This window comes from Barbus barbus, assembly GCF_936440315.1.
Source record: "Barbus barbus genome assembly, chromosome: 4".
Lineage (NCBI taxonomy): Eukaryota > Metazoa > Chordata > Actinopteri > Cypriniformes > Cyprinidae > Barbus > Barbus barbus.
In genome coordinates, this window is record NC_136732.1 from 17002570 (window position 1) to 17021480 (window position 18911).

Sequence of the window (18911 nt, forward strand, 5' to 3'; positions counted from 1 at the left end):
AAACAGTTGCGTCAAGTTGGACATGAGTTAAAAACATTCCTCAGGATTCCCAGGCTGGCTGACTGTGGCCCATTTACAAAATTATATTACTTTCAAATTGTTTCCACATCCTCTCATGGGATGTTTCTTTCTCCAACTTTTGTGTTATACTGTTTGTGCATGCCAAAGCACCAGTAGATGGTGCTGTAGACCAAAACATTGACAGAATACTACTGAAAACTGTAGATTTATGCACAGAAGATCAAACACAAATGTTATTTTCCTAAAAATGAAAGACGTTTTAAAGAACTTTCTAACTTTTTAAATCCACTGATGTGCCTCCTCGGCGCAGTTCAGATGCTGTTCCTATAAAAACTACCTTAACAAGGGAATAAAGCTTAAAGTGTTCTACATTGAGATCCTGTAGGTTACTTTATTGCATCTCAGTTTTATGTTTTCTCAGTTTAATTTTAATTCATTAAAATTCACAAAAAAGTTTTGACAAATAAACAAATAGTCAATCTGTCCATTTAACGTCAACCTCAACTGCTTTCAGAAAACTTAAATTTCAATATGATTTCACATTCGTGTGTCTGAAAGCATGCTGTCTATGTAGGCAGCTCACTAGGATTTGACACGCATCCTTCGCCTTCCTGTCTCAAAGCGATCAGAAGAGCTCGACAACGTCCGACACAAGACGCATTCTCCTGTCTTATTATAACAGATCAGGTAAGTCCCCTTAACTTTACTGAATTACCCTTATAGTGTCGGTCACGAAGGCTTGTCTTTAATAGGCACACGAGTTTAATTCACTCAATTCGGTCTCGGAGGATTTTCTCTGATTTTGTGCGAAATGGCGGAGGCGAGGAGGAGGAAGTTAGACGCTTCTGCCTTTCATCGTTTAAAAATGTTTGAACGCGTTTCTTCATGCAAAAACTCAAGCACTTTCAAAAGATTGTTAATATAAATGCCTAAAAGATCATTAAGAAATAAAGTCGTTGGGAAAATAATTTTCTTGCACAAATCTCTTGGATGTGAAATATGTAAAAAAGTAAGTTATGTTTCGCTTCATATTATATGTAACATTAATTAAATAGCCATCATATATTTAGTTGCTCAACTTTTACATGTGCCTTGAGTGTGCAAGGATCTACTGTAGTTCAGTTCATATACAGTATACATAAGTGGAAAAAGCCTTTTATCACGTGTTTAATGTCTGTCCTCGAAAGCATTTATCTAATGCGATGGAAGTAGTGTGTCTTCGCAACAGCCTTTTATGTATTGTGTGTCTCTTGGTGGCAACAGTGCAGAGGGGCCCCTGACAGGTATTCAGCGGTCTGTTTGCAGTGGGCTGAGCAACAGGTCCAGAACTTGCAGTCCTCCGGTCCCTGAGTTTAGACTTTAGCAGGACTTACTCAGGCCAAAAACATCTTGTTCATTTGTGGGGGCGTGGGTGAATCACTGCTTAATGTCTCAATGTGTGTGTGTTTCAATCTGCTTTCCTTTAAGGCAGTTCACTACAAGCAAAACTTTTTTTTGCATGCACTGGCTAATTTTGAGGCTATTTTGTTTCCATATCTTTCAGATTAGTAGAAAACAAGCATCCAAAATACACATTGACGTGTTTATTCCTCATGCAATGAAATCTCCACTTCACTTACAGCAAGCTTTGACAGTTTTATTCCTATCTTTATTTCAAGCTGGTTGTTCATCTATTATTCACCTGGTTTATATGAAATTAAATTTTTCTTAAAACATGGAATTTTTTATTTATTTATTTTTTATTTCTTGGCTGTTGACAGTATTTTCTGATTTATGGAGTGATTGATCTAATATGTCAACAAAATTAATTTTGAATGTTGAACTTGGATTTATCCAATTTTCTGTCTGTTTTGGAAATGTATGCAAATTAGTGCACAAGCTATTTCCTAATTTGCATATGTAAACATAACGTTTCAGAAAACTTGTAATGCAAAAATGTAATGTGATTTAATTTACTGGGAAAGTAGGGTGATATTTATTGGTTTGACCATTTTCACTTGTAGTGTCTTGTGTTAAGTTGGAAAATTGGTTTTCATGCTTCAACCATTGTTTTGACTGTACAGTGAAAAGGCAGTAGTTTTAAAGGTTATATAGCATTTATAAGTGATGGAGCTTTCTATACAAACATGCACACCCAAGTGTCACCTTTTCCAAGAAAACCACAGTTTTACCACTTAGTATTTTTTGTCTATGAAGTGATAAAAACTGTAATTGCCTGATGTCTGGTCTTACAAACACACACAGTCATTGTGAAGTGGACATTCCCAATGTTTTTTCTCACTCGCTTCAGTGGTAAAAGGCTGTTATTATACCTCTTAGCATGTTTTTCTTCTCGGCCCTGTCCCTGGCCTCAATACCACACTGTTCCTGTTTGAGCTGCCTGAAACATCCACACTTCTGTATGCCATAGATCGTTGAATCCACTGTCTGTCATTTTGTAGTTTCTTCTTCATCTGCCTGTAGCTGTGTTCTCACTTCTGCAAAAAAACTTTCGAAATTTAAAAAAAAAATGCAGAACCTGCATGTCTATTTATAAAAAAAAAAAAAATCTGTTCAGAATTACAGGCTGTGAGTTTGATGCATTGATGAAACGTTAACGTCCGATAGCGAGTTTTTGTCTGAGCATTCAAATCGCACCATTTCCCTGAACTGATAATTAGAAATGACAGATGCAGGGTGTGGCATACCTCCCGGTTCTGTAGAAGCCTGAACATTAATAAATGTGCCTAGAAAAAGTTTGCATCATGAAACTGACTTTGCTAGTTGTGTTTTCTCGCTTTGAATAATCTACAGATGTGTGATTATCATGTGAATATTAATACACTACCATTTAAAAGTTTGGGTCGGTAAGCTGTTTTCGAAAGGAGTTTCTTGTGCTTACAAAGGCTACGTTTATTTAATCAAAAATACAGCAAAAAAAAGTCATGTTTCCCATGATCATTCAGAAATCAGTCTAAAATGCTGATTTGGTGCTCAAGAAAGCTTTTTATTATTATGAATTTTGAAAACAGTTCTGCTTAATATTTTAGTGAAAACGGTAGCACTTTTTTCAGGATTCTTTGAATATAAAGTTTTAAAGAACAGAATTTGAAACAGAAATATTTTGTTACATAATATAACATTGTCTCTTTTGATCAATTTAATGCATCCTTGCTGAATCTTTCATTTCCTTATTTAAAAAAAGTACTGACTTTTCAGTGGTAGTGTAGCTTCTGAAAAATGTTTTGTCATAAAAATGTTTCAGCTCCATTTCCTTCAAAGAGAACATAGTGATGTTGTTTATTTGTATTGACATACCTTTTAGCTGACAAAGTTATTTCTAACTTGAAAACAATTCAGTGAAGTAGTCAAACCAGCAAGGTGTGTAGATAGAAGTCATTTAGGGACAGTGGTTTTTTTTTTAGCTGCTGTTTTTTTATTGCATATATTTTATGAGAATTGCTTCTTTTCGTCTGTCATCAGCAACATTTATATTTGGATAACTTCTTAGTACATTGCACTATACACATGCCCTAGTGTACATGTAAAAAGCAAAGTAATCTCTGCACTTTAGCTATTGAACTTAGCTTTGCGCATTGAGTAGGATATTACGACAGCATTTTGGATGTAAGCTTTGATATGAAAATCCAGTGACAAGTAACTTGACGTCAGCGAATAGTGAGGTTACAGTAGATGAGCAAGATCAGACCTTTCTCACTTTGACGAGGTCTTCAACGCACTAAACAAAATACAAATTGGACATTTTAAATGCCACTGACTTCTTACCAGTAAAAGCTGTCAATATTTGGTTGAGAGATGCCTGCCTTCTTACAAGAAAGATTTAGGTTAAAAAAGGAATAGTTCACCCAAAAATTTTAATTCTGTCATCATTTACTCACCCTCATGTAGTCTGAAACTTATAACTTCACTTTTTCTGTGTAACATAAAAGAAGATATTTTAAAGAACATTGGTTTCTCAAAACATCTTTTTTATCCACAAAGAAAATCAGTCATAAAGCTTTAGAATGACATGAAGGTGAGTAAATGATGACAGAATTTTAATGGGTTTGAAGTGGATCTATTTGTACAAGAGAAAGTTCAGTTAAAGAATAAGAGGCTATCAGGCAGGTGAACTGAGAGCCAGACTGCAGCCTTAGGAGGAGGAGGAGGGGAGCGCAGGGGAAATGGAGATGGATTTCCCGTAAATCAGCTCTATCCAATCAGAGCGCAGCCGCTCTCAACATGGCAGAGAGCCAGCGGGATCAATCGTCAGAGGTGTGGCTGACTAAAGGAGAGAGAGAGAGAGAGAGAGAGAGAGAGAGGAGGGATTGGCTGTGATACTGTTAGTAAACGAGTGTTTGCATCATATCATACCAGATCTCTCATGCTTTGCTCTGTGCATTTGAAGCTGCATTTAAAAAGCGGTACGTTTTCCTCTCTCTCTTGCTTTTTCTCGTGTGCCTGATTAAAATGGGTGAATGCAGATGGAAAGGACAGTAAGCAGCAGTGCCGGTCTCATGATGTCAGTCTCTGCTGGGGTCTCATGTGAAACTGCTCTCAGCGTGAGGAACTACAGGTTGCTCGATTGCGTGACTTTCTTGCAACATTTTTCCATTGCTCATGTATGGAGCTCTGTCGGATGGATTTTTATCTTCCCACAGTGCTGTGAGTGCTCTCTGAAGTCATTTGGGTGATGTAACAGCTTCTCCATTAGCTATCAAAATGGAGGATTCGGTTCCTTGCAGCCAATAAGCTTTTGGCTGCATCTACACGGATGACGTTGGTTTTAGATGGAGGCCTGTTTTCTCTTAGTGTAGAGATATAAGAGAGAGAGAGGGAAAGGGAGAGTGTGGGACAGATTAACTGGGGTCATATAAAGGCTCACTGATGCAACATGCTGTAACTGCGTGAGACCTTGCAGAGTTTCTCCAGGCTGTGCAGATCTTTCCAGCTGAATGGAACAAAAAGACTTGCTTGTTCAGATTTTAGAGTACTCATATTGTGAAAGCCTTTTGGAATAATTATCACACTACAAATATGTTAAATTTTTCAATTTGCCTCTTTGATTCATTTTAGAAATGCAATGTTACTTACTTAAATGATTGCACATTTATTGAAGCTAGAAAGAAGAAAACGTGGTTGCTGTTTGCAGGGCCTGCCACCACAATGCTAGAGTAATATGAGCGGATGCCAGAGTGGTTGCTAAGGTTTTGTGAGTGATTTCGGCTTGATTTTTTGAAATTGCTAAGGTGTTCTGAGTAGTTTTAACTTATTGCTATACAGTTGCTAAAGTCTGGAATACACTATACGACTCTAAGCAGAGTTTGAAATGGCATCATGCACTTACCAACTTTGTAAACAGTCATAGATGAAAAAAACGGCCATAATACACTAAACGACTGAGGGTCATACATTACCAAACTTTATCTGTTGAGATCATGAGAAATTAATGCAGAAACGTGTTTTGTTGCTAGTAGATGCATGACAAATGAAAACAATACCTATGTGTTCTAAAATCGGATCTAAACATCAATCAGGATTCAGGTCTGATATCCACCGACTGGATGGATTCAGAGTCTGAAGCGAAAAAATCAGAGTCTGAGACTATCGTAAACTATGTGATTTTCTTTGAATGCTGTCAACTCAAATCTGCAGGTAGGCTCTCACTTTTGGCGACTAGCGTCCGTGAACTACTTCTGACTGTAAATCTGAAATCATGAAAAATTCAAGTGTATTCCAACCTTAAGATATTGTGATTGGCACACTTTGAGGCATCATTCATGTCTAAAAGAGCTAAAACACAGACCAAAGTTTAATGCTTAAGGTAAGGCGCAACTGCTATTTCTCATACATACTACATTCCATTAACAAAAGCATTACTGTATTTCAAATCAATGAGGAACTATAAGAAAAAATGTGAACCACACCTTCTGAGGAATTTGATTTGAAAATGTGTCATAGGCCTGTCAAACAAGGATAAAAGATCTTTGATACCTCCCGCATATACCCACACTGAAGTAGTGAGAAGTAGTCACTGACGTTAGGTTTATGATAACTTTCTGTTAGCTTGTTAGTTCAGTTCCAAAATGAGTCCTTATAGTCATACTGGCGATTTTATTTTATTGTGGGTTGTACAACATCATCCCATCAAACATTGTCAAAACACAGCAGCGGTGGTGTGAGCTGCAAAGTGCGCACCTTCATTTTGATAAGTAGAAGGCTCATGTTTCGCCCTCAGTGGCTCCTCCCGCTCCACAGATTAACCTTGAGGAGCAGGAAGTGTTAATGTGAAGAACAGAGTCTTTGTGTTGACTGAAAACACTGAGAGCAGTGTCTTCTGTTGCCTTTAGCAGGTACAAAGTTCAGGCTTTGTGACCAATCACTGGTAGAGGGAAGATTTAATGAATTTGTATTTGAAAGAAAATACCCTCCCCTTCCAGTCAGCATAACCAGCACCGGTTAGTGAAGGCCAGGTGTGTGGGATCTTTTTCCCATAAAACGGTTATGATCGAGCTGTGTGTGTGCTAGAGACAAAAAGAGAATGACGGACCATATTTAAGCACTGTGAGGTTTAGTGATACACATCCAATGTTACTTTAGTCAAATGAGCAATATGACACTGAATTGATTTATTGATCTTTTTCTTGTTTCATAGAATTTCAGGATGTCGAACTCCACACGAATTTTGAACTCCACTGTCCCGTTCTCGCACATGGACCAAAGGGACATCAAAGCTCTCAAATGCCCCAGCTCGGGCCCAGCGGGCTCTCACACAGAGAGCAAAGAAGGAGAGCGGGACAAAACAAATCAGTTGAACATCTGGAAGGTCCTGTCTCATGGAACTGCCGTCCATGAGTGGACACAGAGGACTGAGAAACAATCCATTATTGCACAGGCAGAGTGTAAGTACTAAGACTGAAACAGATCAACTCATTTGATTTCACTGATTTGTCAGTGTTTTATCCAAATATACATTTGGGCTAAATAGTTTCTTTATTTTTACAGGCGAGTCCCAGGATTCACAGGAGTTCTGCCCCAATGGCAGGTAAAGTCTTATGTGACTGTTACACAAACGTGTGTTCCACTATGTTCTCTTTTAATACCAGGAATTAATATATCACGGCAACTAACTTATTTTCTGACATATATTTTCCACCACAAAATGGGTTGCATTTTAGCATCTCCTCCCAGTCGCTTCTTGGAACCATCTCTTGCAGTCGGCCCAGAAAGAAACGCCATAAGAGACATCGTCGAAAACGGGGGCAGAAGGACAGCCGAGTGAGTGAGTCCGTGGGAGTCACCGGAGTGCCAGAACAGGACAGCGGCGAGTGCCTTTCTTCATCTCTCATTCAGGTTAGACCGATTTAACTGTAAATACTGTAATGACTTTAGAGCTGAGGGGAGGGCATTACACAAATGAGTTTGAATTCAGTAAAAGATATATTCAACGGCTTCGTTCCAAAACTTAATGTGCTGCTGTGATATTTACTATTTCAATCCTCTTTATACTCCGTAAAGGACAATGCTATTTCAATTGTGACATATCGAATATTGTTTCCGGGTCCACGCCTCTACTCGAGTGATTCTGACTCAGTATTATCTCAACAGCCGTTAATGAGCAGAATTAGTTTAAAGCACATCTGTAAGCTAAGCATTTGACCTGGACACTACTAATTTAACAATCCAGAAAAGATAAATCACTCTTTGTCCAACTGAGATTTCCATATGAAGATAAAGATTAGGATCTGATTTATCAGTAGTAGTGTAGCAAAATTAGAATGGACTGTTGTTTGCTCTTGGGATCTGATAAAGCGCTTGGACCCAGAAAAGGGCATGTGTGATGTCAGAAAGACTTAATAAGGGTATTAAGATAACTACAGTTATAACATTTTAACAGTCATTCTAATTCTGAAAGAAAGTCCACTCCACAGCTAATGATAATGACAGTTGATAAAATTGGAATAAGTTTTAGAATTTTTTTCCAGTTAATGAAGAGTAAAAACATTGTCAGTCAAAGTGAAAGTGGTGCAGACGCTAATACATTTAACATTATAGTTATTGTTCTCCATGTGAACAGGCCTTAACTCTGATAATGAACTAAGCAGTTGAATCCAGCAGAATCTGACATTAGCATGTTGCAAAGATAACAGACTGAAACTAATAAGCACAAAGTGCAACCTAATATTGACTGAATTAGTGCATGTTTAATATAACGGCACAATTTCTGTTGATACTGTTCAGTAGTAAATATAAAAATGGTTATTTACTACTTCATCATTTTTGGATGCAAATTTTCACTGATCTTATCACAATGCACCCTGGCATTACGTAATACATGAGGGATGCATGTGATACAGCTTAGGTTTTCTCTGTATCTCATCAGCGTAGTTTTGCTGATGTCTAAAAAGTGTTACCTAGGTAGGAAGCACACTGTTTTCCAACTGAATATGTATAAAGATTGCCTGTTGATTTAAAACTAGACTGTTGTCTCAGCTGGGTTTATACAATGTCTCAGAGGGAATTCAGTGATTAGTTAACTATTGAGTCAAACAAAGCTTGTCTTTAGCTCTCCCTAGAGGCCTGAAGCAGTTGACATAAGTGACACATTTACAGGTCCAAATGGAATTTTTACTAATATTGATTTTATGCAGTGCTTTTCAAGTGGCTTTATCTCTAATAGTCCAATCAACTTGGATGTGTCCTGTTGTTTTAGGTTAGAGATCCAGTGTGCATCAGCAGCAGTGGCCTCAATACAGAGAGGGTGTCCGTGCAGGAAACAGAGGGCCCGTCATACTCTTATCACTGGGAGTCCCAGCAGACCTCCTTACCCAGACTCTCCTCCTGCCAGAGCTACGGCCAAGAGAGCGAGGAGCTGAAATCTCCCCTGAGAAGTGAGACTGAATGCCCTCTGGCTGTCACAGCCCTGAGGAACTTTGTTACAAGCGAAGATCGCTGCTTTGCATACGGCTTTGCCAAAGACGTGCTGAGAGAGGAGAGGGAGAGAGATGAGGACGAAAGAGAGGAGAGCGATAAGAATGAAGGGATCCTGTTCAAAGAGGTGATTTGAAAACATATGACGCTGAAGCATGTTGAAAGTGACACATCTATGAACTCATAACGAAAGCGCGTGATGCATGGATCTTGCATGCAAAGATACAAATTTACATACAAGTGCACAACCTATAAGTCATACAGGCACACACAACCTGATTCCTTTAGAAAGACAATACATATAGACAGCATAAACTTACTAATACAGAGAGGAAGAGAGAGAGAGAGTGAGAAACACATGCATGTGTACACACAGCCAGAAATTTACTTGTGGTCTTGATTTCCTGTTTTTCTTGCGTTCAGCAGGGTTTCATGTTTACCTCACCAGCCTAGTTCTGCTTAGGGAGTTTCCTTGCAAAGAGAAATAAGCAAACAGTATAAAAAAAAAAAACGTCTTCACACACCAACTGTGCTTGTCATGTGCTCTGAAATTAGAGTTTCGGTGGACTGTTAAACTTAACTGGTAATAAAGCTCTATCACTATTGAAATTATGGCCTTTAGCGATAAACATGGTAGATACCATAATTTGATAAAAAATCCTAAAACAAAATAAGCCGAAGTAATTTATTTAGCCATTATAACATTATAAGGTACATTATGAAAGATGGCTGAATATTTACTGCACATGTCTAAGTAACATTATTAAGTTGTTTTACTTTTGTAAACTTTTGTAAGTTGTTTTATTTAGATATATACTACAGTTCAAAACTTTGAGGTGACTAATATATATATTTTTTAAAGAAATAATACTGTTATTTATTAAGGATGCATTAAATTGATCAAAAGTGCCAGTAAAGACATTTATAATGTTACAAAAGATTTCTATTTTAAATCAATTCTGTTCTTTTGAACCTTTTTTTTTTTTTTCATCAATAGTCTTTGAACAATTATAGTTTTCAAAATTGATGATAATAAGAAATGTTTCTTAAGCACCAAGTCAGCATATTAGAATGATTTCTAATATATGTTTTGACACTGAAGACTGGAGTAATGATAAATTCAGCTTTGCATCACAGGAGTAAATTACATTTTAAAATATATTCAAACAGTTATTTTAAATTGTAATAATATTTAACAATATTACTGTTTTTTTTTTATATATATATTTTTGATCAAATAAATGCAGCTTTGGGCCGTGTTCACACTTGGCGTCTTTTTCGAAGCTGCCGGCGTCTGTTTTACATTATAATCCTATGGAGTAAACTGTGTTTTCAAAAAAGTCCTGAGCGCTTCTTAAAACGCCGCCACCTTTTTCTGCAGCTCAGAGCGTTTTTTCGAGTTGAAAAAATTTCAACTTTTCTGAAAAAAACGCCCTACGTTAAGCGCCTTTTTGACAGCTGACCAATGACAAGCGAGTAGCGAGATCTGTCGTTTCCATAACAACAAGAAGAAAAATGGAGAAGGTGCCGGTAGATAGACTGCTCGTACTAGTTTCGGAGCACAAGGAGCTGTATGATATGAGCACAAAACTCTATCATAATTTTGGTTCCTTCCCCGTGTAATGTCGTGCACCCACAAACAAGAGCCAACTTTTTACTCTTTCTTGACATTTCTGCAGTACACAGCGCTAGGCTACTGTTACAGCTGTTGCTATGACAACAAAAGACGCTCTCAGCTGCTATTTGTAACAGACGCTGCCAGCTTTGTTTTTCATTAAAAAAACGCTCTTGTCAACTTTTTCTAGTCAAAAAAGACGCCAAGTGTGAACACGGCCTTGGTCAGTATACGAGACTTCTATTAGAAAAAAAAAAAAAAAACTCACAGACCCCAAACTTTTGAGTGTAGTTACATGCACACACAGATAACCAAATTTTAAATGTCAGATTCAAAAATTCTATGCTTTTTTTTTGTTCTAAATATATAAAAAATGAAAGCGAATGTAGGTGTTAACATTATCATGTACAGTATGCAAATGAGGGAAAAGGAAATCTAAATGAGTAATGCATGCTGCTGTTTTTATATTTGTCACTCTGAGTATTGTAGCATGGCTGGATAACGGTATTGGCCAATCAACATCTATATAACATCATTTGACGTCAACATCTTGCATCCCTGTATTTAGGGTCTACAACCAGTGAATTATGAGTACAGAGAGGGACGGGAATATGAACGTTGTAGATTTCTCAAGCAGGGCTCCTTCGGAGAGGTCTACAGCATCAAAGACAAAGGCACTGGCTTCATGTGTGCCGCCAAAAAGGTATTTGTGCCCTCCTTTTGTGTCCATCGTATTATTCCGGCAGATAATACTGCTGGCATTCAAATGCAAGTGACTGTCTGTTGATCCATGGATGCACGTGTGTGTGTTTTCAGGTGCCGCTGGTGAGTTTCAGCAGTGAGGAGGTGGGCTCGTGGAGTGCCCTGCAGTCTCCTCAGGTGGTGGAACTCTTTGGAGTGGTGCGTGAAGGTCCTTCCATCATCCTCTTCATGGACCATAAATCCGGTAAGTGCTCAGAAGCGCCTTTGTAGACACAACAAACAACCTCTTTATTCCTTCATCTGTTTCTCAGTTCCTTATTTGACATTTGGTGTTCTGGTTTTCTGGAGAGATGGAAATATATTATGACTTTGCGCTCTCTTCAGGTTCTCTAGGACAGCTGGTGGAGGAACGAGGCCGCCTGCCAGAGGATCTGTCCCTGCACTACCTTCAGCAAGTACTGGGGGCGCTAAACCACCTGCACAGGAAGCGCGTCCTTCATCTGGACATCAAAGGTATGTCCAGAATGTGGGCTGGATAGTTAAAAATGCCACTGAAGCATTTGATTGGTTGAGAGGGGTGGAAGATTCGTGGAGTCTTAAAGTCTTCTGTCCTCTCTTCACTAATCCAGACTGTCTCTATTTCACTTATTTGGAAAGATGACATGATATTGACATTTAACGTCCCCACGTTATTTATGTGGAACTTGGAAATGCGTTTTTTTTCTTTTCCTTATTTGGGATCACAGTTCTTTGGAAACCACATAGAGAAATGAAAAATCACAAGTGAGATGTCCTTAATATCGCAATATTTTCCAGCAATTGAGATTAAATGTGGAAGAAAGTGAGACTTTTTTGTGAAATAAAACGACCCTGTCACATTTCCATATGATATCAAAATTCAGCATTTTAATTAAGCTAAAGTAATGAAATTACTAAAACTATAAAATAGAAATAATAAAAAAAATCCAATAACATTGACAAAAGCACACAACACTATTACTAAAAAATTTCAACTGAAAATATATAAAATACTAATTCATAATATGAAAATAAAATACTATAGTGTAAAAATACAAAAATAACATTGAAGTGTACTGTAACTGATGGACTCCATACCACCTGAGCTATAAAAGAGTAATATGTGTGCAATAAAATTGCCTCAAGAATTGGTTCTTTTCAAAGTTACCACAGAAAACACTAAGCAAATGACACATTTTTTAAACAAATGTTTTACGTAAAGCCATAAGCAATTTAAAGAACTATAGATTTGCTGTTGAGGAATTTAAGTTGATTCTAGTGGCTGACTTTAGTTGTTTTTCCGGGGGATAGGGTGAGACAAACAGCACCTGTGGAGAGAGAGAGAGAGAGAGAGAGAGAAAGAGAAAGGAGATCAGAGTACAATGTGAGCAACCCAGGGCTGGGAATTTCCCACAGCATGACTCATGTGGTTCAGATGAGGGGGGAGGGAGAAGAGATGGAGAGATCAAGAGAAAGAAACTAGACACTGACTGAAGAACTGACCATATATAATGCATATGGACACAAGAGAATAAATGAGCAGCTTTATGTCTTTATCAGCCATTCAAATTGATAAAGGGCAGTTAAATTCAAGCAAGCAGTAAAACTAACCTTTCTGCTCTGACATCTACAGCGCCATCTGCTGTCCAAATAGTCTGATTATCAGTAATTTAATCTAAAGTCAACAAGCTGTGGTTTGTAAGTTAGAAACCGAAAGTCTCACACACTCCAATTTTAACTTTTCCTGGAACCGTCCAATCGCCAGTTCTAGAGCAGAGACTTATGGGAAGAGATGTGCCCACTGGCAAATATATTTATTTTCTAAATACACATTGCTAGTCTAATTGAGCATGTCTCAACAGTATTGCATTGTGAAAATATATGCAATGAAACAGCCTTTGAAATGGCTTGCGCTTGTACGGGTTATATGTGTTCTCATATTTGTTTTATTTTCAGCGGATAATATTTTGCTGTCAGAAGATGGGAAAGATGCATTCCTGTGTGACTTTGGATACTCGGAGAGATTGGACAAACAAGGGCTTAGTTATTGTAAGAGTAAGTACAAATAATTATAGCCGCAAATATATTTCAAGTCAACATAGACACATACATAATTTAATCAACTCATTTTGTATGTGTTTAGGTCTGAAAGGCACAGAAACTCATATGGCACCCGAGATTGTGCTCAGTGAGCCGCGCTCTTCAAAAGCAGACATCTGGAGCAGCTGCTGTATGTTTCTGCACATGCTCAACGGCTGTCATCCGTGGACCCGCTACTATTCCCACCCACTATACCTCAAGGTTAGCTACGATTGGAGACCGTTTAAATAATCCACATTTAATTAAACACTAAATAATTTGTGTTTTGTGAAAACTACATGATTTGCTTTCACTAAACACTTACAAAGTTTTGTTTGTGTTTGCATGCTGACAGATAGCACAAGAGCCTCCGCCAGTGAGGGAAATCCCACATGACTGCAGCTCCTATACAGCAGATGTCATAAGATCAGGACTGCAGAAAGATTCAAACAAACGAGCCTCTGCCAAAGAACTCTTTGTTAAAACTGCTAAAGCACTTAAAGAAGGTAACAGTAAATAACCATGAAACACATACGAATGGCTGTATATTAAATGTTACACAATTAAAAAGTCACAAATTTATTTGCAGTGGGTGGACTTCACAGCCCTGCCAGAGGAGGAACCTATCAGACGCCACTGGGGAAGCCAGAGATTCCAGACTCCGCCCATTCAGCCACACCCACCACATCCCACCACACCACATTCTCTGATAACTCTGAGCTGCAGTGGATGAGCTCAGAGCAGAAGAGGAGAGCGGGTGATGGGGAACGTAAGAAGCCAGACAAGGTAAAACAGTGGAAACGGACAGAGGAGACAAGAAACAATGACCACTTTCCTCCGAAGTCACTGTTCCACATTCAAACCATTTCATCTGAGCCACAGATCATCAATAAGACTGAGCCAGAACCAACAGTGCCGGAAAAAGAGCTGTTGAAAGGTGAGCCGCGTCACCTGATCACGTCATATTCATAGCGGCCAGTTTTACACTGCCCTTCAGACTCATAGTAGCTATATTTCCATTCCAGTTGTGAATTTAATTTATGTAGAAAATTGTAAGTCACTTGTGGGAAAAATGACATAAAATAATAGAAATGGAATTTGAAGCCACTTCATTTATTAAACACACTATTGTACAAATGTTTGGGGTCAGTAAGATTTAAAAACAAAAAAAGGTTATATCTTTTGTTCAGAAATAATTGATCAAAAGTGATAGTAAAAACAATTATAATGTTACAAAATAACACTGAAAAGATCTGCAAAGAATTACCACTTTCCACTAAAATATTAAGCAGCACAACTATTTTTAATATTGATAATAAGAAGAAATATTTGCAGCAAATTAGAATGATTTCTGATGGATCATGTGAGGTGTCGTGTGTTCATGTGACTGGAGTAATGATGCTGAAAATTCAGCTTTGCCATTACAGCAATAAATGACATTTTAAGGTATATTCAAACAGAAAAAGTATTCAATTTTAATACATTTTCAGAATTTTTTATTGTGTTTTTGATCAAATAAATACAGCCATGGTGAGCATAAGAGACTCCTTTTAAAAAAATAAATCATACCAACACCAAATTTTTGAATGATAATATAGAATAAACAATATTTTAGATGGGAATTATTCATTTTGTTTGGTAAATGTGTTCATATAGTAGTTTTGTGTGTATTTTATTCGCATTTTGGTGTCATTTAGCATTTTTTCTATCCCATATCTCAAAATTAGCATAAACAAATATTAGGATGGAAACTCAGTGGGCCTCATTTATAAAATGTTGCGCAGAAACCATCCTAAAATCGATCTTACGATCATTTCTCAAATATGCGGACTGGTGATTCATAAAACGATGTGAAATCTATGAATTGCAAATGATCTTGAACTTGTGTGCAAATAAATGGTTTCAGCTCTCTGCCTTGTAAAGGACTCCTAATTAATGTCATTAACATGTAAAAGATCACCAGTCATCATCCAAATCCTTTCATTTAAAACCGCGAGTGCAGAACAGCTTACATTTTCAAAAACCTGCAGTACTCCGACAAGAAAAAGTGCGTACGTTTGCTCAGACCCTGATGTGACGCTAAGCACTTTTCCACGTCAAAGCCGGTTTTTACAAATATGAGCGCTGGTGTGGATTTAAGTGTACGCACACTCTTAAGATCAAATCTGAGCGTACGCACGCTTTATGAATGAGGCCCAATATCCTTGTGATTACAGCCATCTGAACTGTAGCTTTGCAGAATATAACAGTTGTGTCACTCTCTCTGCAGATTTCTACGTGAGCAGTCTTTCCCATCCTCATTCTGCTGAACAACAGGAGCAGCTGCTTTCCACTAGAGAATACTGGGACAAGAAGGTAAACAAACCCAAGCATCAAGTTCAGAATGCTGAATATGAGGCAGCCTGTAATTCCCCATTACCGGATACATGTCTAGTAAATACATTAGAAGGATATTAAGTCACGTTTAACTTCCTGACAACCATCGCCTGTTGTTTTCTAGTAAAGCAACTCAGTTTAACCAATCACAACTTATTTGAAATTCAAAACGGTTTTTTTTTCTTCCAGGATTCAGGGCGTTGGTCATTCGGTCCTGGTGATGATCTTAGCTCAGGCGTGTTTTCTTACAACAGCCAACAAGATGGCCAGAGCCTCAGTAGGGACTGGTTTGCCCCCACACATCATCCCCCGCCCCGCTGCTTTGACGGTGTGTGAACAACTCCTGATTACTTGTAAAGCATCATTACGTAACCAAAGAGTTGGCATGATACCAAACTGTTAGCAATGTTAGCAAAAAGTGAAACTGTTCTTAAATGCTTTTTTAAAGCCTTCTATGCTCATCAAAGCTGTATTTATTTGATCAAAAATACGATTTAAAATAACTCTTTTCTATTTGAATATATTTTTAATTGTAATATATTCCTGTGATGCAAAGCTGAATTTTCAGCATTACTCCAGCCTTCAGTGTCACATGATTCTTCAGAAGTCACTCTAACACACTGATTTTATCATCAGTTGTGCTGCCTAATATTTTGGTGGAAACAAACCATTATACATTTTCCAGGATTCTTTGAATAGAAACTTCCTAAGACATAACAGTATAGTAAAGAGTCAAGAAAAAGGTTAATTATTCAGGTTTTTCCAAATAATTACTTGTGTATAGTCAGTAATAAGGAAAAGTTCAATTAAATCAAGAGCAGTTTTATTAATATTAACAAAAACAGCAAGTTTAGGGACATATGCCATATTTAAGCATGTATATGTATGTGACAGCAAATCTGTCACATTGGCACATAACACCGTAAAGCTACAAGAAGTCTCGTTCACTCATGCTGTTGGTATGAGATATTTTTAGATGACATTTATCAGGGTTATTTGTGCCATGCTCACATCTGTGCTTTGTTTCTTCAGGGGTGGATGTTTATATTAGGGACTTTGACGGGAAATGCTTTCATATTCGGGAGACGCCCGGGGTGAAAGTAGGCCACGTTGCTAGAGGAATCAGCGATCAGGTAAACAGTGTATATATGTGTGTGTGTGTGTATAACACGTTTTATTTGCATTGCTCTTTGTGTTTGCTAAAGGTTGAAATCTTCTCTCTCGTGTAGATCTCAGAGAACGTGTTCAGTCTGCAAACAGAGGATGGTTGCTTCGTGCCCCATGACAAAGAGGTCCTAGAGAACAGCCTGTTTTTACGCTGTGTCCGGGCCCCTGACTCCAGCCACTATCATCAGTACGGACACAACCCCTGCTGCACCCTCGGCCCCGACTGCAAACTGCCATGGGGCTGGAGGATCAGAGAGGGGATGATGGAGACTAGAGACTGATCCCTCCATCTCAATCAGTTTCTGTCAAGCTTTCTTTTCCAGTCAAAGTACCTTTGCATTGAATTAGTATTTCTGAATATCATCTGTGCCTCTCGTCAGCCAAACTTTTGAGCCATTGTCATATTATTGGTTTGCATTCTCAGTATTTTGTTGTTTTAACCATGTAGGTCTTTTGTTGCACTGTGTTGTGAAGATCATCGCAAGTCTTAAAAGAGTCATTTCATGATTAATGGCAAGATTGCAAAGCATTTAGTCGATCAAGTATATGCCTTAAACCTTGAGCACTTATTAATTAGTTTTCAATGTCAGTACGGTTTACCGGTGAAATCAAAATTTGAAATAATCACTGATCTCCTTTCTAAGAACTGTATTTTAGAGTCATTTAATAAAAATACACTTTTTTTGCAGTTGTCCCAGTTGTCTGTGATTGAGATGTTAAATATTACACAGATGATCTTAATGCATTAATCATTTGAAACTAGTAAAACTAGTAAGCTGAGAAAAAACATTATTTTTAGTACTATTTATTATTACTTTAAAGTTTTATTTTTATATTTTGAGCTAATTTTAGGTCAGGTTTTAGCAATTTTATGTTTTTGTCATTTTTATTAGTTTTTGTTTAAAAAAATATCTATTTAGCTTTAATTTTATTTCAGTTTTTGTGTAAGAAAAGTTACTATTTCAATTAAACAACTAACCTATAATTTATATATTTCAGTGACCTAAATTAATGTCAGTTGTCATGGCAACATTTGTAATTTTTGTTTTAAGTTATTCATCTAATGTTTACATTGTTTAGGCTTTATTTTAGTTAACAAAACTATAGTTTTAGCTAACATTAAAAACACTGCATTACATAAAATCAGAATTTTGAACTAAAAACTGATGCTTAAATGCTTCCAATTGGTTTTCCAGACAACTGATTTTCCAGAGACTGAGAGGAATTTTTAAAGCATGAATTGGTCCTGGACAGTAAAGGAAAACCAGCTATCAAGGGTCTAGCATACATGTGAACTACTTTAATACTGTTAGAAACATCCCAGGATGCATCTAATGAAGCTGTCTAAAAGAAACCCAGATGAAGCTGAGCTACTTAAATATTATATAGTTTTTTTATTTAACATTTACTACATAATTCCTGTATGTTCATTTCCTAGTTTTGATCCTTTACTGTTATGTTAAAATGTGACAATTTTAATAAAGAGTAACAGTTTCTCTACCAAAATCAAAACACACAACACATTTATATTGAAATCCATAATAACAATTTATTGTTTCATTTTATGGCTTACAAAACAAACTCATGGGCTCACACAGCAGACAGACTGCCTTAGGGTGCACAATTTTATACCACTTTACAAAGATGTAGAAAAAGATGAAAAAGTGGTGGCTGATATCATAAAAAGGCCAAGGCACTGTCAACGAAAGAAACAAAAATAAAAGAATATGAAACTGTACCCAAACAACCAAAAGATAAAGAAACAAGTATATAAAAAAAGAACAATTGCCTGTAAAAGTAGGATTGTGGGTCTGGCTAACCATCTTAAAAATACAGTACTGAGAAGACCTTGCTGAAAGGATAAGCACAACTAATCGGCCTATAAGTCCTGCAAGAGCGAATGTTTGCACCAGCTCAAGCCAAAGGAACTGCTTTTCGTCAAAGAATCTGCACCTGCATCTGAAGTCTTTGGATTGTTGAATCCAAAAGGAATTTGAAAAGGAAAATATTTGGTTCTGTAAAA

The 18911-nt window shown here is 37.4% G+C and overlaps 1 protein-coding gene across 3 annotated transcripts; it reads left to right on the plus strand.

Annotated features, from left to right (window-relative positions):
- The first annotated feature begins 632 nt into the window (after window positions 1-632).
- LOC306867552 (mitogen-activated protein kinase kinase kinase 14-like) lies at window positions 633-17581 on the plus strand. 3 transcript variants are annotated; one of them, XM_079413282.1, is made up of 16 exons: window positions 633-708; window positions 6656-6902; window positions 7006-7045; window positions 7179-7353; window positions 8714-9058; window positions 11115-11249; window positions 11363-11492; window positions 11633-11761; window positions 13223-13321; window positions 13410-13567; window positions 13701-13851; window positions 13935-14282; window positions 15615-15700; window positions 15911-16049; window positions 16754-16854; window positions 16951-17581. In XM_079413282.1, the coding sequence occupies exons 2-16, from the start codon at window positions 6665-6667 to the stop codon at window positions 17167-17169; spliced, it is 2493 nt and encodes an 830-aa protein (XP_079269408.1). In that variant the 5' UTR covers window positions 633-708; window positions 6656-6664; the 3' UTR covers window positions 17170-17581. The 3 variants fall into 3 exon arrangements, with proteins under 3 accessions (XP_079269408.1, XP_079269407.1, XP_079269409.1); XM_079413281.1 differs by lacking the exon at window positions 633-708 and adding an exon at window positions 4295-4665; XM_079413283.1 differs by lacking the exon at window positions 633-708 and adding an exon at window positions 4349-4424.
- The last annotated feature ends 1330 nt before the right edge of the window (window positions 17582-18911 follow it).

Excerpts from the sequence above, each read along its gene's own strand:
- LOC306867552 (XM_079413281.1), top strand. The coding sequence starts at position 4,621 with ATGTATGGAGCTCTGTCGGATGGATTTTTATCTTCCCACAGTGCT. Across the intron at positions 13,322-13,409 it reads AGGGCTTAGTTATTGTAAGA|GTCTGAAAGGCACAGAAACT; the intron begins GTAAGTACAAAT and ends GTATGTGTTTAG. Across the intron at positions 16,050-16,753 it reads CCCGCCCCGCTGCTTTGACG|GGGTGGATGTTTATATTAGG; the intron begins GTGTGTGAACAA and ends TTGTTTCTTCAG.